The sequence below is a fragment of the Saccoglossus kowalevskii genome, chromosome 3 (genome assembly GCF_978046115.1).
Source record: "Saccoglossus kowalevskii chromosome 3, keSacKowa6.1, whole genome shotgun sequence".
Taxonomy (NCBI): domain Eukaryota; kingdom Metazoa; phylum Hemichordata; class Enteropneusta; family Harrimaniidae; genus Saccoglossus; species Saccoglossus kowalevskii.
The window spans coordinates 44,535,455-44,557,848 of NC_140643.1; the positions used below are offsets into that span (position 1 = coordinate 44,535,455).

A 22,394-nucleotide genomic window follows, 5' to 3' on the forward strand; every position below is an offset into this window, starting at 1 on the left:
AATAGTCATAATTAATAATACCCCCCAAAAAAACATTATACTATATATATCAAAAGTCAGGAGAGACAACAGTGACATTCAATGTCCGGAACTGTCGCCTGGCACAAAAAATTATTAAAAAGAAAATTATAAGGCAAGCCCCATTCTCTAGTTGTACTTTTTTGGTCCGACTACGCCCACTTTAACCTCGTATTCGTTAACGCGACTGTTTAACCTTATTATTTTAGGTGTTTTGTCAAGTGGTCAATTTTATTGAAATCATTTCACTGTTTTTCTTTTTAAACTAATCGAAAACTAATTACACGTACATTTCCATGGCTTTGATTCAATAATCATATTGTTTATCGCCGATTTTAGCGTCACAGTTAAGGTGGAAGCGATTATAGTGCACGTTTTGTTTAAGTCATAGTAATAGTATGTGTGTACAATGCTGGTATATTAGTTACTAAAGTACCGTTGTTGGATTATAAAATGAATTAATTTTCTAGATAAGTGTCGTTAAAGACACCCTCAATAAGTAAATTAATGTTCTCGACTAAAAATGGGAGTGGCTAGCTAAAAAAATATTACTCGCCGTCGAGAATAGGCCTGGCCTATAGCTCGAGGTCATTCGAAGAATATCAAATTCTGTGATTTGTATTGAAAACTCGCTACAATAATGGGCGGAGTAAGGGCAAATACTTTTTAGTCACTTCTAAAAATGTAAAACATTGCAAACATTTTTAATAAAAACAATATCCTAAAATCGTTATCCCTAATATGTAATATTACAGCAGTCAACCTGAATATCAAATGATAAAAAAAAATCATATTTATACTTTGAAACCATCAATCCAGCTCCAAAATATACATTTTGAAACATTCATATCTTACTATTAAAACGTAGTGTATTTTTTCACACGGTTGCAACTAGACTGGCATTTTGACATCTTGCTGGCACATCATTACCGACCAGTCTTGCTTTAAACTGTACATCCGGGTGAGTGGTTTCTTAGGTGTATGCTTCGATCAACAATGCAAACAAACTACACTCTTTATCTAGAAGGTTCTGTGGTGTATCGTATTCTACAACACGTCCGTCACTCATCACTAACACTGAATCAGAGTCTAGAATGGTGGAGATGCGATGCTGCGAAAGAGATTAAAAAATCAAATGTGTATACATCTCAGAGATATGTCATTTACACTAACATCAAAACTCGGGATACACCTTATAGGTTACCGACTATAGATTATTATAGATTTGGCAGTATGAAACCTATCTTAAAATTAAAAGCATACAATACTGTTATACTAGTTGTATTTTTGTATTTTGTATTTGTATGTATTTATTTGCCATGAATTACTGGTTGTAAAGAGAATTGAAAACATACGAGAGAGAGAGAGAGTACATTGCGATACAATAAATATTAAAAAAATAATTAAAATAAAATGAGTAACTGATCCATGGCTGGGGTAACAGAAGATAGCAATCGTAATGTTAGACAAGTCTGTTCAATCAACCAATCAATTACGCAATATGCCAATCAACCAACCAACTAAGTAACAAATTGATCAACCAACCACTCAATCAATCATTTAACCAACCAAAAATTGCAAACTTATAGTGAAAACATATACATTTTGAGTTTTTTTTGAACCTTGCACGGCTGTTAATGAGTTTCAAATGACTGGGTAGAGCATTCCATAATTTTGAACCATTATAATCAATTGAATATTGACCTTTATTTGTTCTCTTTTTGGGAAGGGAAAAGTCAGAATTTGTTACAGATCGAGAGGTATAGTTGTGGGAATGAAACGAAAACTAGTCTAAAAGATTACGAGGGAATTTTTGATGCCGAAAGTCTCGGTCTTCGCTAACTCCCAGCGTTCTTTGCGAATGGCAAGTAGGAAGCAGGTAACTAGTTAGCTAGCAAAGACGTGACTTCTTTTTTGTTTTACAAAAAGAATTAATTAATTGTGCTTCTAGTCTTTTTAGTGTGATCGCGAAAACTAACCTGACCGCTAAAGAAATCGCGACTGGACGTATCTGCGGGCATTTGACTGCTATTAATTATTCATGATGTCATTGATTATTCATGAGTGGGTGTGTGAAAGTAAACATGACCTTTTAAAGATTGATACGACTCGATCGCAGAGATGGCTACTTTAACATTCTAAGTGCAAAGGCGATACTTTCATCCATGTTTACTGAAAAAAATCGATTTAAATGTCCAATGTATATAAGTAGTCTTTCAAAATCGCCGGGACCTCAGAAGTGAACGGTCACGTACATTAACAAAGATAAGATATGACGTATACAGCTGCACTCTGATTCGTTGTCAATGCTAGTCGACAACTTGTAATTAGCATAATCACCGGAGTGATTCCGCTCCGGTTTTCACTCTAACGCAGGGGGTCGCCCGCAGATGCGTCCAGTCGGGATTTCTGTCGCAGTCACGCTAGTTATCGCGTTAACGTTAGCAAGGCTAAATTGACAATTAATTATATTTTTTTTGTAAAACAAAAAAGAAGTCCCGACTTTGCCAGTCTAGTAACTAGTAATCGCCATATTGTTCCATTGTGCCGAGATTCCGACTCAAAGGTACGTGACTGAGTGACGTTCAAAGTATATACGTAATTTGAAAACATTGTAATATTCGTTTTCCGTAAACAAGTCGTCATTACGCCATGCCCATACAATCAGCCTGCTTAGACTTAATATTTGAGATGGCTCTGGCATTTCTCGCTGTTTCTGTGCAAATTAATAACAAAAGAAACAGTTTTCGCCCAACTTTTGAGAGCTCTATGGCCACGAGCATAAGCTCTGACGTCAGGTAACCAAGGGAAATAGAACAAGCAACGAGAAAGTGCTGGGCCAATCGGAAATTCCAGAACCGTTACTAGTTACCGGCCTCTTGTGGCTTGGTGCGCCATGACACTTAAGGCGGGAACCAGTTTTAAAATGCAAGACAGAAAAAATATCATCAATTTTCTAGCTTAGGACCGCTCACAATTACTTTTGACACTATTTCATCAAATATGTTATCTTGTTATTTCCACCTGTTATTTTTAACGTACTTTTTAGTGTTTACGTTTTTGCTAAATCTTTTTTTTATTTCTTACACGAAGACAAAAATACACATAAACAATTCTTAAACGGATTGCATTGTAAAAATTATGATCTTATTTTAATTAAATAGCACAGATCACATACGACATATCAATGACGTAGTGATACAAAGTGGAGCCAGTTTATTTGTAGGATTCCTTCCTTTATTTTGCCTATGGCATTCATAAATCATTTCTAGAACGAAATGACAATCAGCCATTTTGAGCATGATCACTACAGCTATGTGAGCACCAATCAGCCATTTTGAGCATGATCACTACAGCTATGTGAGCACCAATCAGCCATTTTGAGCATGATCACTACAGCTATGTGAGCACCAATCAGCCATTTTGAGCATGATCACTACAGCTATGTGAGCACCAATCAGCCATTTTGAGCATGATCACTACAGCTATGTGAGCACCAATCAGCCATTTTGAGCATGATCACTACAGCTATGTGAGCACCAATCAGCCATTTTGAGCATGATCACTACAGCTATGTGAGCACCAATCAGCCATTTTGAGCATGATCACTACAGCTATGTGAGCACCAATCAGCCATTTTGAGCATGATCACTACAGCTATGTGAGCACCAATCAGCCATTTTGAGCATGATCACTACAGCTATGTGAGCACCAATCAGCCATTTTGAGCATGATCACTACAGCTATGTGAGCACCAATCAGCCATTTTGAGCATGATCACTACAGCTATGTGAGCACCAATCAGCCATTTTGAGCATGATCACTACAGCTATGTGAGCACCAATCAGCCATTTTGAGCATGATCACTACAGCTATGTGAGCACCAATCAGCCATTTTGAGCATGATCACTACAGCTATGTGAGCACCAATCAGCCATTTTGAGCATGATCACTACAGCTATGTGAGCACCAATCAGCCATTTTGAGCATGATCACTACAGCTATGTGAGCACCAATCAGCCATTTTGAGCATGATCACTACAGCTATGTGAGCACCAATCAGCCATTTTGAGCATGATCACTACAGCTATGTGAGCACCAATCAGCCATTTTGAGCATGATCACTACAGCTATGTGAGCACCAATCAGCCATTTTGAGCATGATCACTACAGCTATGTGAGCACCAATCAGCCATTTTGAGCATGATCACTACAGCTATGTGAGCACCAATCAGCCATTTTGAGCATGATCACTACAGCTATGTGAGCACCAATCAGCCATTTTGAGCATGATCACTACAGCTATGTGAGCACCAATCAGCCATTTTGAGCATGATCACTACAGCTATGTGAGCACCAATCAGCCATTTTGAGCATGATCACTACAGCTATGTGAGCACCAATCAGCCATTTTGAGCATGATCACTACAGCTATGTGAGCACCAATCAGCCATTTTGAGCATGATCACTACAGCTATGTGAGCACCAATCAGCCATTTTGAGCATGATCACTACAGCTATGTGAGCACCAATCAGCCATTTTGAGCATGATCACTACAGCTATGTGAGCACCAATCAGCCATTTTGAGCATGATCACTACAGCTATGTGAGCACCAATCAGCCATTTTGAGCATGATCACTACAGCTATGTGAGCACCAATCAGCCATTTTGAGCATGATCACTACAGCTATGTGAGCACCAATCAGCCATTTTGAGCATGATCACTACAGCTATGTGAGCACCAATCAGCCATTTTGAGCATGATCACTACAGCTATGTGAGCACCAATCAGCCATTTTGAGCATGATCACTACAGCTATGTGAGCACCAATCAGCCATTTTGAGCATGATCACTACAGCTATGTGAGCACCAATCAGCCATTTTGAGCATGATCACTACAGCTATGTGAGCACCAATCAGCCATTTTGAGCATGATCACTACAGCTATGTGAGCACCAATCAGCCATTTTGAGCATGATCACTACAGCTATGTGAGCACCAATCAGCCATTTTGAGCATGATCACTACAGCTATGTGAGCACCAATCAGCCATTTTGAGCATGATCACTACAGCTATGTGAGCACCAATCAGCCATTTTGAGCATGATCACTACAGCTATGTGAGCACCAATCAGCCATTTTGAGCATGATCACTACAGCTATGTGAGCACCAATCAGCCATTTTGAGCATGATCACTACAGCTATGTGAGCACCAATCAGCCATTTTGAGCATGATCACTACAGCTATGTGAGCACCAATCAGCCATTTTGAGCATGATCACTACAGCTATGTGAGCACCAATCAGCCATTTTGAGCATGATCACTACAGCTATGTGAGCACCAATCAGCCATTTTGAGCATGATCACTACAGCTATGTGAGCACCAATCAGCCATTTTGAGCATGATCACTACAGCTATGTGAGCACCAATCAGCCATTTTGAGCATGATCACTACAGCTATGTGAGCACCAATCAGCCATTTTGAGCATGATCACTACAGCTATGTGAGCACCAATCAGCCATTTTGAGCATGATCACTACAGCTATGTGAGCACCAATCAGCCATTTTGAGCATGATCACTACAGCTATGTGAGCACCAATCAGCCATTTTGAGCATGATCACTACAGCTATGTGAGCACCAATCAGCCATTTTGAGCATGATCACTACAGCTATGTGAGCACCAATCAGCCATTTTGAGCATGATCACTACAGCTATGTGAGCACCAATCAGCCATTTTGAGCATGATCACTACAGCTATGTGAGCACCAATCAGCCATTTTGAGCATGATCACTACAGCTATGTGAGCACCAATCAGCCATTTTGAGCATGATCACTACAGCTATGTGAGCACCAATCAGCCATTTTGAGCATGATCACTACAGCTATGTGAGCACCAATCAGCCATTTTGAGCATGATCACTACAGCTATGTGAGCACCAATCAGCCATTTTGAGCATGATCACTACAGCTATGTGAGCACCAATCAGCCATTTTGAGCATGATCACTACAGCTATGTGAGCACCAATCAGCCATTTTGAGCATGATCACTACAGCTATGTGAGCACCAATCAGCCATTTTGAGCATGATCACTACAGCTATGTGAGCACCAATCAGCCATTTTGAGCATGATCACTACAGCTATGTGAGCACCAATCAGCCATTTTGAGCATGATCACTACAGCTATGTGAGCACCAATCAGCCATTTTGAGCATGATCACTACAGCTATGTGAGCACCAATCAGCCATTTTGAGCATGATCACTACAGCTATGTGAGCACCAATCAGCCATTTTGAGCATGATCACTACAGCTATGTGAGCACCAATCAGCCATTTTGAGCATGATCACTACAGCTATGTGAGCACCAATCAGCCATTTTGAGCATGATCACTACAGCTATGTGAGCACCAATCAGCCATTTTGAGCATGATCACTACAGCTATGTGAGCACCAATCAGCCATTTTGAGCATGATCACTACAGCTATGTGAGCACCAATCAGCCATTTTGAGCATGATCACTACAGCTATGTGAGCACCAATCAGCCATTTTGAGCATGATCACTACAGCTATGTGAGCACCAATCAGCCATTTTGAGCATGATCACTACAGCTATGTGAGCACCAATCAGCCATTTTGAGCATGATCACTACAGCTATGTGAGCACCAATCAGCCATTTTGAGCATGATCACTACAGCTATGTGAGCACCAATCAGCCATTTTGAGCATGATCACTACAGCTATGTGAGCACCAATCAGCCATTTTGAGCATGATCACTACAGCTATGTGAGCACCAATCAGCCATTTTGAGCATGATCACTACAGCTATGTGAGCACCAATCAGCCATTTTGAGCATGATCACTACAGCTATGTGAGCACCAATCAGCCATTTTGAGCATGATCACTACAGCTATGTGAGCACCAATCAGCCATTTTGAGCATGATCACTACAGCTATGTGAGCACCAATCAGCCATTTTGAGCATGATCACTACAGCTATGTGAGCACCAATCAGCCATTTTGAGCATGATCACTACAGCTATGTGAGCACCAATCAGCCATTTTGAGCATGATCACTACAGCTATGTGAGCACCAATCAGCCATTTTGAGCATGATCACTACAGCTATGTGAGCACCAATCAGCCATTTTGAGCATGATCACTACAGCTATGTGAGCACCAATCAGCCATTTTGAGCATGATCACTACAGCTATGTGAGCACCAATCAGCCATTTTGAGCATGATCACTACAGCTATGTGAGCACCAATCAGCCATTTTGAGCATGATCACTACAGCTATGTGAGCACCAATCAGCCATTTTGAGCATGATCACTACAGCTATGTGAGCACCAATCAGCCATTTTGAGCATGATCACTACAGCTATGTGAGCACCAATCAGCCATTTTGAGCATGATCACTACAGCTATGTGAGCACCAATCAGCCATTTTGAGCATGATCACTACAGCTATGTGAGCACCAATCAGCCATTTTGAGCATGATCACTACAGCTATGTGAGCACCAATCAGCCATTTTGAGCATGATCACTACAGCTATGTGAGCACCAATCAGCCATTTTGAGCATGATCACTACAGCTATGTGAGCACCAATCAGCCATTTTGAGCATGATCACTACAGCTATGTGAGCACCAATCAGCCATTTTGAGCATGATCACTACAGCTATGTGAGCACCAATCAGCCATTTTGAGCATGATCACTACAGCTATGTGAGCACCAATCAGCCATTTTGAATCAACTCTAGGGAAAAGATGACGTGCATCAAGGACCCATTATGTTCAATGAACATACCAAGTTTGAATGAAATATGTCCATGCATGACTGCGATCCGGTTCAAGGATAGCAGAAATGCTTGATTAGATGATTTGCTAGGACTAAAATTGCAGTCAAGATTGAAATACAGTCTGCTAAGGTGTCAAAGCAAAAGGCACAAATTGGGAAACACTTTCGCTTGTGGATTGAACGTTAGACGACAGCGACTGGATGAAAGGGCAGCTGTCTTAACCTTAAAATTACTTAAATTAAAATGTCTTCCGATTTGCGGCGAGTGGTAGTGATATGATCAAATGTTGGTGCCTGAAGTCCAAATCAATGCCAAACACCAACTGGCTGAAACCGGTTCAGGAGATTAATAAGATCCATTAATGTTATTTCGATACATTGATGGACTCAATGAAAGGCTTACGATTGTTTTCGCAAATTAGAAAGAGAAACTCCCCTAGACTCCAAGACGTTGAGTCTACTCTGGGCTATGCTATTGAGGTTACATAATACAGCGTACTGAGCGGTGATTCATTAGTATTCTATTCGACTCGTCGTGTTATTCTGGATATTTGCGTTCTCAAATGGACACATTATTTACTCGTTAATAACTTGATTGGGTGTATCATTCATTCACTATCTTATCTGATTCCATAATCTCATGTGCGGTTCTGAGTACGCTCAGAGTCGTTTGCTTTGTGTTGTTTAACATAGTCTGCGACTTCTTGGCTAGTTTCCCAGAAATTTGTAAAGTAATTTACAATCTCGACACTGCCAGATTTTAATAAAATTGGCCAAAGGCATACTTGAAAAATGTTGATGACTTATTCAACAGAACGAAAAGCAAAACAACGTACATACTTTTTCATATGACAAAATAAGTCACATACGAACGGATTCACAGATCGCGCACAAACAGACGGGTGGGCCAAAAATATTAGTTCCCGTCTTGTACTGCTTCCCGATGGGGAATAGTTGTAATCTATTTAACGCAGATGCTGATGGTATTACCAAATATCCACTGGCCTTGAGACTTATTTGTCGATTAAATCATTAAGAATGACATTTCGCGGTGAGGCGTTGGAAAAAGTACGCTCTCGTGTTTTATCTTTACGGCGAGTGGTGGCGCTATACGATTTGTTGTCACAATTCATTCAGTTACTCGTAGAAGATTCAAAGGTTCTAATACTAGTATAACAATTTCTGATTCTTTTATTATTATATTGTTATCATCACGCTCGCGGCTATTGTTAACATCATACCCACTGCTATTGTTATCATCATACTCACGGCTATTGTTATCATCATACTTACGGCTATTGTTATCATCATACTCACGGCTATTGTTATCATCATACTCACGGCTATTGTTATCATCATACTCACGGCTATTGTTATCATCATACTCACGGCTATTGTTATCATCATACCCACTGCTATTGTTTTCATCATACTCACGGCTATTGTTTTCATCATACTCACGGCTATTGTTATCATCATACTCACGGCTATTGTTATCATCATACTCACGGCTATTGTTATCACCATACTCACGGCTATTGTTATCATCATACCCATTTCTATTGTTATCATCATACTCACGGCTATTGTTATCATCATACTCACGGCTATTGTTATCATCATACTCACGGCTATTGTTATCATCATACTCACGGCTATTGTTATCATCATACTCACGGCTATTGTTATCATCATACCCACGGCTATTGTTATCATCATACTCACGGCTATTGTTATCATCATACCCACTGCTATTGTTATCATCATACTCACGGCTATTGTTATCATACTCACGGCTATTGTTATCATCATACTCACGGCTATTGTTTTCATCATACTCACGGCTATTGTTATCATCATACTCACGCCTATTGTTTTCATCATACTCACGGCTATTGTTATCATCATACTCACGGCTATTGTTATCATCATACCCACTGCAATTGTTATCATCATACTCACGGCTATTGTTATCATACTCACGGCTATTGTTATTGTCGCACCTGGAATTTGACAGTCAGAAATGTATTTCTTTTTTCATTATTTATTTGAGACTAATTGGGTTAATTACAGAGAATACGTAGTGTCTACATATTTGTTTGATTCATGTATGAGTGTTTTCCCCATGTAATGTATTATCACGCTTTCCCATATACGCTACGCAGCAACAATGATTGACAACACCGCAAGGGATGATGGGAGAAAACCAGAGGTGCAACGACTAAAGAAACCGCCATATTGGGAGCACGAGACCGTACAAACAAGTACAGTGTACGCGTTCAAGCCAGTGAACGTTTTCCGCACAGAAACGACCCAGTGATCATGAAGAAAACCGTTTCAACGAGCCGATTCGCATCGTAGATGCTATCCTAACCCCAACACCGAAGTAGCAACCTTCATCGACAGGTACCGTTCCCTTTATATAGCGTGAAAAGTTTCACTGAACTCCACCGATAAATATAAATTAATCGAGTTGAAGCCGCACTTTGCATTACAACCCCGTGTGATTCGGAGAGTGTTTGTAGATTATAATACGAGTTCTGGATAGATCAAGGCCATTTATCTCGTTTGGTGATTCACAAAACAGGCTAAACTGATTTTTTTCCGACGAGATATTATAATCGAGTGAATTTGTATATGTGAGGCTACGTATTTTGTTTTAATTAGAGCTAGGCCAAATTTTGAAGTCACATTTATTTAACAGCCACAGTGAAAGGCTATTTATGCTCTGGTTAACCATCACTGTTATTGCTAATTTTCTGAGTAATTGTGAATGCTTTTCTGACGTTGTTATATTATTATCGTTTGATCAATATATCAATATTTGAGCGTGGAACCACCACTCTTACGGTTCTGAAGACTGTAATTAAACATATTGATATTACTTTCTTTATTGTAAGCGATATTGCGTTATAGTAGTAACTGTGTTCGTGTTCTATAAATGCTAGAGCACATTCTGGTGAGTTACCTTTACCAGCATATTGGTCGCCTGACAGAGCAGTCACACATTTCTTGGTATTGACGGAGAGCGCCCTCATTGGTCAGTTCTCATTTGACTGGTCTTTCGTTTTTTGATAATTACATGGAAGTGCTTTTTCAAGGTCGTACATTTGTATTTCCTACAGTTGTTGAGCTTTTCCAATACCCATTGTAATAGTGCATTGTGGGTAGCGTTGTACTGTTTGCTGTTAGTGGTCTGTTGATTAAATGTTGTTCCTCTGAGATTTGGGGAAGATTGAAACACAACTTTGACAGGTGTGAGTGTGAGTTTATTTCTATAACAATAATTAACATTTATTTCGTGGTGCACTCTCTCTCAGAGCCAAACAAGTTATTAATGATCTGTGAAAATATATAGGTTTCTGAGTACCGTATAACAGATATCCCAGTGCAGTGGTGATTGATACCAGTAAAAGTTTTTACCCTTGCTACACCAAGTTTGGGGTGTGGCATAAGGATTTGGCGTCCAACGTGGGACATGAGAGTTCTCCTTTTTTGGCATTGAACGTAACTGTTCAACAATTGGTCCACAATGACAGAACAGACTTCATTGGATGGTGCGCCGCCACCACCAACGAGGGTTATGACGCCAAGTAGAATTCTCCAGACGATGCAGCAAAATGAAAAGACAGAAAGTGAAAGACAAATGGAGAAACTTCGCACAGAGTTTGCTGCTCAGTTCCAGGGTGAACGTGACAGCCACGTAGAAGAACGCCAGCTTCTTGGCGAATTGACGGCTATACAAGATGAATATAAACGAGAAAAACAAGAACTCGAAGATGCACATCGAAAAGAAGCTAGAGACAAAGAATATGATTTTCAATGCCGACTTGAACGTCAGCGCACGGAAGATGCTGAGAAGTTACGCCGTACACTTGATGGTGTGAAACGCGAAGTGAACCATGGAGACGAGTTGGTAATAGAACAAACAATGCACAATGCTACCAAACAAGGCAGACAAGTTCATCCCCCGTCCTGGCTAGGAGATGTTGAGATGTACAGGGAAACGACTAGCGACAGCATAGATGAACAGATATTGACTATTCAAGTGTCCCTAAAGGGGACAGCAAAAGCATTGGCCAACTCGATGCCGAAAGCCAATACGAATAGACGAATTAATCACACAAAGTTTCGCAGCCGATTCGGAAGCGCTGGTGCCACTGAAGACCTATTGATAGGGTTCATTAATCAAAGTGCCCAGAGCGAAAAAGAAAACATAGCAGCATATTCCCTGAGATTGGAAATGGAATTAGACTCAATACACGACAGAGGCGGCATCGCACCATGTGATGTTGACTCCAGATTGAGGAGTACGTTCGCATCACCGCTCACGTCCTATAGCAGCTCAACAAACGACATTAGAGCCAACGCCACCCATGCAAGGAGATGACGAAGAGTACCCTCTCAAGAATGCTGCTGTTCCTGAACAGATGGCACGCGCCTTCTGGACATGTCTTGACACAACGTTCTCTTCCTTGGTTAATAGGATAGATGATATGGATGCCCGAATCCGTACTGCTATCGCGTTCGCATCCACCGCAAAGGTACCCCCATCGGCATCACCACGAAAAAGACATTCAAGTGTTACAGGTGTCGAACCAATGATCATTATACCCGAGAGTGCCCGAACAACCCGAGACGAGTCAGACCACAGCAGCAGTCAGCTGGAACTGACAATGTAAGCGGAGCTAATACAGATAACCGACCTGATAAACTGAGATCGATGCAACAATTTCGATGTCACAAAAAGACTATGCCCTCAATTACAGATGCTACACCTGCTGTAAACACCCGACTTCACACTCGGGTCCGCAATCGATTGGTGGAAAATCCATCAGAAGAGACAATATCAGTAGAAGGGCATGAAGCTCGGTGCTTAGTTGACATCGGTTCGCAAATTACAACTGTATCTAAATGGTTTTACAACAAGTTTTTGATACAGATAGTAATTGAACCATTGTCTGATGACGATCTTATTGTCCTAGGAGCTGGAGATCAGCCTGTCCCACTAATAGGCTACTGTGGATTGCGTTTTGACATTCCAGTAGCGATATATGGTATCCCCCATGAAATGTACGAACTGGCAGTTATTGTGCCAGATAGCGAATATAGCACCCAAGTTCCTGTTACTCTCGGTACTAATATATTGGAACCCTGCCTTGCAGCAGTACGTGTACATCAGTCGAAACACAAGAAAACCACGCTACACATGTCAGCTGTAGGACGACAAACCAAAGACCGATTAGATTCCAGACAGTAATTTGTAGGACCCAATGGACATGTCGGCACAGCCCATGCTGCCATTTCCAAGAGGATGATAATCAGACCTGACGACAGTGTTATTGGAACAGACCAGTACATAGTCGCAGTCGAACCAACCGAAAGTCGTTGTCGAGATGCCTGGGTGAGTCCATCTGTGGCAGTCCTCCAATGCAAAGCCAACCGAGCCACAGTGCTTGTGAGACTTCACAACTGCAGTAGCCATAGCATCACAGTGCGTCCAGGAGCTGCAATTGCTAATATCCAAGCAGTAGTTTCAATCAATAGTATTCAAGCTGACACTGATAGCCAAGAAGGAACTGCTTCAGATAGTATGCAAATACAAGGTGTTAAATTCAACATATCACCAACTCAGCTCCCACCATAAAAGATGACATTAGTTAAAAACCTGCTCCGTTGTAACGCTAGTGTCTTTTCAAAAGGAGATACCGATTTAAGGAAGTGTGACCTAGTGAAGCATAGAATCTGACTGACCGATGACATCCCATTTCGAGAACGACATCGCCGACTTGCACCAGCCAAGTATGCTGAGCTGAGAGGTATTTTACAAGACATGCTAGAATGCGGAATAATTCGGGAATCATGTTCACCGTACGCTGCTCCTGTAGTTATGGTTAAGAAGAAAGACGGCACATGGAGGCTATGCATTGAATACCGCCGACTTAACGCCAAAACAATCCGTGATGCTTACGCACTGCCACGCATCGAGGAAAGCATGGAAATGTTTAAAGGTGCTTCCTGGTTCACGACTATAGACTTGAAACATTCGTATTGGCAACTATTAATGTCTGAGGGAGACATCGAGAAAACGGCTTTCGTCACCCTGGTTTGCCATTTTGAATGCCTACGTATGCCCATGGGACTCTGCAATAGTGCCAGCAGTTTTCAGCGAGCTATGGAAAAATGTTTAGGGAAGCTGGTAAACAATACCTGCACTGTGTATATAGACGACATAGTGATATATGCAGGCACATTTGAGGATCACTGTAGACGAGTAGAACAAGTATTAAAAAAATTAGAAAACCATAACTTGAAAGCTAAAGCATCAAAATGTACATTACCTCAGCCATATTGTGTCGGAAGAGGGCGTCCGAACCAATCCAGACAAAACCGAAGCAATCAAGAACTGTCCCGTACTACGCGATGCTAGAGAAGTGAGGACCTTTCTCGGCGTTGCAGGTTATTACCACCGATTTGTACAAGGATTTTCAAAGATTGCCAAATGATTATATGAATTGACAGAGGGGCTGTATACCAAGAAACGTACCAACAATGGCAAACTGGAAAGATCAAGGATGCTAGCTTTCAACTGGACGGCAGTCCATTGGTAGAAAAGCTCACCAACCCACCTGTGTTAGCATATCCCGACTATGAGAAACCATTCAAGCTTCATACCGATGTGTCGTTCATGGGGCTTGGCGCTGCCTTATACCAAAAGCATAATGGAAAGAATAGAGTCGTTGTTTACGCTAGCCGAGGGTTATCTAAAAGCGAGAAAAATTATCCAGTTCATAAACTCGAATTTCTCGCTTTGAAGTGGGCTATCGTTTCCGGATATGTTGGCTGGTCGACATTTTGAAGTCCTGACTGACAATAACCCACTTTGTTATGTACAGACCACTGCGAAACTTGACGCAACTGGCCATCGCTGGATTTCCAGACCCGCAGATGTCGACTTTCATGTACGCTACAGCCGGTACACTCAATAGAGACGCTGATGCTCTGAGCCGCAGACCAGTGAGTGATTTCACAACTGATTCTGAGAGATGTCCCCTATGGTTGGACTGGATTCCACCCGACTCAAAAGACACCACAGTGATGAGTAACCAGACAGTGACTGCATTGCTGGACAATCATCTAAGCCCAATGGTTCCAGCAGCAGAACTTGCAGGAGTTGTGCCACAGAGTCGCGCACAGACGGTGGCCGAGATAACACCAAAGGGTACAGCCGCACTGCCCACAGTAACTAGCGAACAATGGAAGACACTACAGCGTGAAGACCTGACTATCGGCAAAGTTTATCATTACGTGGTAGCTGGAGCCCCGCCAGACCGATATCACCGTGCTCAAGAAACAAGACAGGTTTCCGCAGCCCTTCGTGAATGGAAGAAGTATTGCATAAGAAATGGTGTTTTGCATCGTAGAGTCACCGATTCGAATGGCCGAGTGATTTACCAGCTATATCTATCACCTAGCTACCGCAAGATGGAGATGGAGGCACTTCACAACGAGGTAGGTCATTTGGGACAGGACAGGAGTCTTGATCTCGTACGATCTCCATTTTATTGGCCCGGCATGGCACGTGACGTCATACAACATGTTCAGCAATGTGATAGATGTATACGATGCAAACTTACCACAGAAGGACGAGCAATAGCGCCTATGGTTCCTATTTTGAGTACCATGCCATTAGAGTTACTATGCATTGATTTCCTGACACTTGAGACATCCAAGAATGGTTCTAAAGACATACTGGTAATGACGGATCATTTTACCAAATACGCGTTCGCTGTACCTACCCGCAATCAAACCGCCAAGACTGCAAAAGTGTTAATGGACACGTTCATTACCGTATTTGGATTCCCCAAGAGAATACAGTCTGACCAAGGACGCAATTTCGAGAGTCAATTAGTCACACAACTCTGTCATCAGTGTGGTGTGAAGAAATCTAGAAGCAGTCCGTATCACGCACAGACACAGGGCATTGCCGAAATTTTTTATCAAACATTGATCAGCATGTTGGGAACCTTGACGCCAGATAAAAAGACCAACTGGAGCCAAGAAGTTAAAGCAATGGCACACGCGTACAATTGTACGAAACATGATGTGACCGGGTATACACCACACTTTCTGATGAGAGGTACTCATCCCCAGTTACCTATAGACATTTTCCTAGGATTAAACCCAGATGAGTCCACAGAGGAATCGCTAGACGCTTATGTACGGCAGTGGAAAGATAGCTTACACGCTGCTTATAAAATAGCCGGAAAATTATTAGCCGACAGAGCGCGTAAAAACAAGATTCATTATGATAAAAAGGCCCGTGATGGACTTGATCTTGAAATCGGGGATCGAGTCTTGATTAGAAATGTTAACATCAGAGGTAAACATAAGCTGGCTGATAAGTGGGAATCTACTGCATACACTGTAGTGAAAAGGGTGCATGTGGATATTCCAGTTTATGTACTGAAATCAGAAGGTAATGGAAAGAAACGTACTATTCATCGTAATCTGCTCATGCCGATTGATGCCTTGCCACCAATACCATATGAATGTCCAATGAGAACACCGATCAGAGACCCAACTCAGAGACGACGGCGGATGCCAACCAGGGCTACTCGTCCTGCGACTTCTTCCTACACGGGGTCCACGTCTGAATATGACTCATTGCCAGAGTATATCTTCCAAAGGAACCCAAGTACTACACAAACTTATTAATCATATTATGAAACGAGTGTTCGAGTATCAATGAATGCGAATGAAAGGAGACCCGCTACACCTGTCATTGATTCAACTGCTCAATTAGTCAGTCAGCTTATGGAAGCGATCCTGTTAGCGAGTCAACAGCCTCAGCAACCGAAACTGTGGATGGTGAACCTGGAATCAATGCAGTTGAGGAACAACAAGATGATATAATTCAGATTGATACTGTTGAACCCAATGAGTTGTATGCCTCAGACCCAACCACTGAGGATCATATCTCGCCTCAACGAGGAACTGAGCCAACAGTTGTAACCGATGGGCAAGGTTGTTCTTCGAATAACAATGCTGAAATCGAGAAGCCAGCCGAACAGAGTGATACAGAAATTGATGTGCCTGCGGAAAATAACCGAGCAGAAATTACACAGATCTCTCCATTCATAGATGAGGTCACGAATGTAATGAATACCAAGTTATCGGAAGCTGTATTGCCTGACACTGGTGCAGAGCGTATGGAGTTGACCGAATCGTTGCATAACAGCAACAAAACGACCGATAGAGAACTATCAGGCAATACTACTACAACGAGGCGTTACTCGCTGCGAAGGCGACACAAAACACAGTATTATGGATTCTTGTATAAGCGAACACTGCCAAATTCCAGACTAAATGCGAGAGCTCAATCGTTCGTTCCGAAACATAAACAGTCGACGGGAATAGTATGTCGAGCCACTGAATGGAATGAAATGCCATCTCTGAAGGCTACCTTGATTACCATATTGCAAAGCAATCGTCAATAATCCGTTATGACTTCAGTCACTGCATCATCGACCAGGTCATGCATTTTCTGTATACGTCAAGTGTTCTCATTTATGCAGTGGTATCTGTGTACACGTGTATCTTTTACCGTTTTCGTTAGGGACCCGGATTGGAGTTAACCGATTCCATGAGCCTGGCGAGTTGACAGACACAGCAGCATACGATGTAACATAGATGAGAGGATAGATACGACTACAGTGTTGTAGTGGTTCATGATGTATTACAATAGTTGTCATGTGACATTAATGTTGATATGTGCTTTTTTTTAGAATGCTGAAGAGATTATGTCTGATGCATGAATGATCGCGTGGATTGTAATTGACTTACTATTTGTTTTCCAGGATTGGTGCTTATTTGTGGGAGATCACGGTTAGAGTGATCGCTGAAAAGTCACCCATGATTTGCATATTCTGGTGTTTTCTTTCAGATGGAGTAGACAGCCATTACAGTGCAATGTCACCCTCTAGCGATCTCGGAACGCATTTTCCCACCAGATTTCTGACGTGCAAACGTGTATGGCGCTATTCACATATGCACGTTTCTGATAATTGGAGGGTCTCACTTCTGTAGAAGCAACTTGTATGATATTTCTTTCTACAGGGAGATGGTTGTTGAGGAACATGCCACGACCAGTTACGTCAAAGAGGCTACTTTGGTACCAGATGTTACTGCTACTAACTCAGAATGGTGCCCTAGGCTGCCTAATTTATGGGATGGATACCCATCGATTGTACTAGGGTACACACAGCTCAAAGAACCTACGGGGAAAGGTTAGTTGGATTGGCAAGTGCTGCGCCCAACTGAATCTATTTCTGATTCAGTATGGAGGCAGGATATGCCAACCCTTTGGAAGGGGGGATGTTGCACCTGGAATTTGAAATGTATTTCTTTTTTCATTATTTATTTGAGACTAATTGGGTTAATTACAGAGAATACGTAGTGTCTGCATATTTGTATGATTCCTGTATGAGTGTTTTCCCCATGTAATGCATTATCACGCTTTCCCATATATGCTACGCAGCAACAATGATTGACAACACAGCAAGGGATGATGGGAGAAAACCAGAGGTGCAAGAAACGAAAGCGCGGGAGCATGATACCAACTCTTCACTCTGCCGTGTTTCACTGAAATAACGGACTGTGTGTTATAATTTTAGCACATACTGGTAAACGATAATACTGAGATCTGCCAGGACTCGTGATTTGAGTTAAAATTGATTGTATCTCGTAGAATACCAAAAGTTCAAGTTACCGACGACTAAAGAAACACGAGCACGAGACCGTACAAACAAGAACAGTGTACGCGTTCAAGCCAGTGAACGTTTTCCGCACAGAAACGACCCAGTGATCATGAAGAAAACCGTTTCAACGAGCCGATTCGCATCGTAGATGCTATCCTAACCCCAACACCGAAGTGCAACCTTCATCGACAGGTACCATTCCCTTTATATAGTGTGAAAAGTTTCACTGAACTCCACCGATAAATATAAATTAATCGAGTTGAAGCCGCACTTTGCATTACAACCCCGTGTGATTCGGAGAGTGTTTGTAGATTATAATACGAGTTCTGGATAGATCCAGGACATTTATTTCGTTCGGTGATTCACAAAACAGGCTAAACTGATTTCTTTCCAATGAGATATTATAATCGAGTGAATTTGTATATGTGAGGCTATGTATTCTGTTTTAATTAGAATACTTGCTAGGCCAAATTTTGAAGTCACATTTATTTAACAGCCACAGTGAAAGGCTATTTATGCTCTGGTTAACCATCACTGTTATTGCTAAATTTCTGAGTAATTGTGAATGCTTTTCTAACGTTGTTATATTATTATCGTTTGATCAATATATCAATATTTGAGCGTGGAACCACCACTCTTACGGTTCTGAAGACTGTAATTAAACAGATTGATATTACTTTCTTTATTGTAAGCGATATCGCGTTATAGTAGTAACTGTGTTCGTGTTCTATAAATGCTAGAGCACATTCTGGTGAGTTACCTTTACCAGCATATTGGTCGCCTGACTGAGCAGTCACACAGTTCTTGGTATTGACGGAGAGCGACCTCATTGGTCAGTTCTCATTTAACTGGTCTTTCGTTTTTTGTAATTACACTGTACATGGAAGTGCTTTTTCAAGGTCATACATTTGTATTTCCTACAGTTGTTGAGCTTTTCCAATACCCATTGTAATAGTGCATTGTGGGTAGCGTTGTTTGCTGTTAGCGGTCTGTTGATTAAATGTTGTTCCTCTGAGATTTGGGGAAGACTGAAACACAACTTTGACAGGTGTGAGTGTGAGTTTATTTCTATAACAATAATTAACATTTTATTTCGTGGTGCTATCACTCTCAGAGCCAAACAAGTTATTAATGATCTGTGAAGATATATAGGTTTCCGAGTACCGTATAACAGATATCCCAGTACAGTGGTGATTGATACCAGTAGAAGATTTTACCCTTGCTACACCAAGTTTGAGGTGTGGCATTATCATCATACTCAAGGCTATTGTTTTCATCATACTCACGGCTATTGTTATCATCATACCCACTGCAATTGATTTTCATCATACTCACGGCTATTGTTATCATCATACTCACGGCTATTGTTATCATCATACTCACGGCTATTGTTATCATCATACCCACTGCTTTTGTTTTCATCATACTCACGGCTATTGTTATCATCATACTCACGGCTATTGTTATCATACTCACGGCTATTGTTATCATACTCACGGCTATTGTTATCATCATACTCACGGCTATTGTTTTCATCATACCCACTGCTATTGTTATCATCATACTCACGGCTATTGTTTTCATCATACTCACGGCTATTGTTATCATCATACTCACGGCTATTGTTTTCATCATACTCACGGCTATTGTTATCATACTCACAGCTATGGTTATCATCATACTCATGGCTATTGGTATCATCATACTCACGGCTATTGTTATCATCATGCCCACTGCTATTGATTTTCATCACACTCACGGCTATTGTTTTCATCATACTCACGGCTATTGTTTTCATCATACTCACGACTATTGTTTTCATCATACTCACGGCTATTGTTTTCATCATACTCACGGCTATTGTTTTCATCATACTCACGGCTATTGTTTTCATCATACTTACGGCTATTGTTATCATCATACTCACGGCTATTGTTATCATCATACTCACGGCTATTGTTATCATCATACTCACGGCTATTGTTATCATCATACCCACTGCTATTGATTTTCATCATACTCACGGCTATTGTTATCATCATACTCACAGCTATTGTTTTCATTATACTCACGGCTATTGTTTTCATCATACTCATGGCTATTGTTAACATCATACTCACGGCTATTGTTATCATCACACTCATGGCTATTGGTATCATCATACTCACGGCTATTGTTTTCATTATACTCACGGCTATTGTTTTCATCATACTCAAGGCTATTGTTATCAGCATATTCACGGCTATTGTTATCATCATACTCATGGCTATTGTTATCATCATACTCACGGCTATTGTTATCAGCATATTCACGGCTATTGTTATCATCATACTCATGGCTATTGTTTTCATCATACTTACGGCTATTGTTATCATCATACTCATGGCTATTGTTTTCATCATACTTACGGCTATTGTTATGACAGTCCTATCTGCAAAGGCTATAGCGATAACATTTCGTATGACAGCGTCCTAATTCACAATGACAATAAAAAGAAGTTATAATCACATCATCTCGTTCCAGGATAGATCAATATTTACGACACAGCGCAGTTGTGATATACAGTATGGCAGTTCACTACTTATCGTTTTGACATACAATGAAGATATTGACCACTTACCGTTGTGGTATCGATGGAAGCAGTGGCTTCATCCATTATAAGTATTCGTGTTTTTTTCAGGAAAGCCCTTGCCAGGCATAACAACTGTCTCTGTCCAATGCTGAAGTTGTCACCTTCATCAGAAACCTGTGAGTCTGGTAAGAGTAAAACAACACAATGTTATAGCAAATAACAAATTTGGGGTAACGACCGTGAAGATACTCAACTTTCAAATAATGGATGCCGCTGTGAGCTTATAGGTAAACTTATTAGAGCATAATTCTATTCATCCAGGATTAAAACCCAATAAACGAATCGCGAAAAATTCGGTTCAAGTCAAAGCTTTGCTTTAGCAAAATAATTTCTGCATCCTTGCTTTATTTGCACCAACACATATTTTCTGTCTGCTCTCTCATTTAAAACATTCATTCAGCCACAGGGATAGAGGGACTGTGATTCAGCGTATTTGTTTCGAATGGCTGGATACGAGCATTTTTTAACAACCACAACACGTTTTCATCGCTAGAGGGCGCAACTTAAGGTGCATCACTCGTAATCTACTTTATTTTAACGACCTGACGTTGGTAAGTGAACTTTTACACCCACCTAGTTGTTTCTCCAAATCAGCTACATCTCCTTTCATTTGTGCAATTTCCAAAGCTTCCCACAATTCTGCATCCGATCTGGCGTTTTCAGGATCCAGGTTAAAGCTAGCAACCAATGAAAAATACGGTTTGAGAAATATATCCTAGCATTGTTTTTATTATTAGTGATTGTATGACATCATGTAATGCTTATTGGTGAATATGGTATCTTACAGGACGTCACTTACCGAACAATGCTTTGCATGACGTCACTTACAGAATGGTGTCCTGTATGACGTCACTTGCTGAACGGTGATCTGTATGACATCACTTACTGGACGATGCCCTGTTTGACATCACTTACCTAATCGTGCCGTGTATGCCGTCACTTATTGGTAGGTACCCCGTATAATGTTACTTACCGGATGGTGCCCTGTAATAGGCTAGGGTCCTGTGGGATAATTGACAATCTGTTTCGCAGTGTTACCAATGGAACCGTAGCGATGTCCACGTCGTCAATGATAACACAACCTGGAGTTAAAACAAGACAACAAATAGCTGTACAATCTTTGACCCACAGTCACTCATTATTAGCGTATCAGTGAAGGAACTCT

The 22,394-nt window shown here is 41.1% G+C and overlaps 1 protein-coding gene across 1 annotated transcript in view; it reads right to left on the reverse strand.

Moving 5' to 3' along the window:
* Positions 1 to 703: 703 nt before the first annotated feature.
* LOC102802598 (ATP-binding cassette sub-family C member 9-like) overlaps positions 704 to 22,394 on the reverse strand; it is a 33,251-nt gene continuing 11,560 nt past the window's right edge. The window contains exons 15-19 of the mRNA XM_085497530.1: positions 22,203 to 22,311; positions 21,803 to 21,906; positions 21,218 to 21,351; positions 21,006 to 21,068; positions 704 to 1,129 (exon numbers count right to left, since the gene is read on the reverse strand). Of these exons, the coding sequence (XP_085353656.1) occupies positions 992 to 1,129; positions 21,006 to 21,068; positions 21,218 to 21,351; positions 21,803 to 21,906; positions 22,203 to 22,311 (548 nt within the window). The 3' untranslated portion in view covers positions 704 to 991. The remainder of the gene's footprint in view (positions 1,130 to 21,005; positions 21,069 to 21,217; positions 21,352 to 21,802; positions 21,907 to 22,202; positions 22,312 to 22,394) is intronic.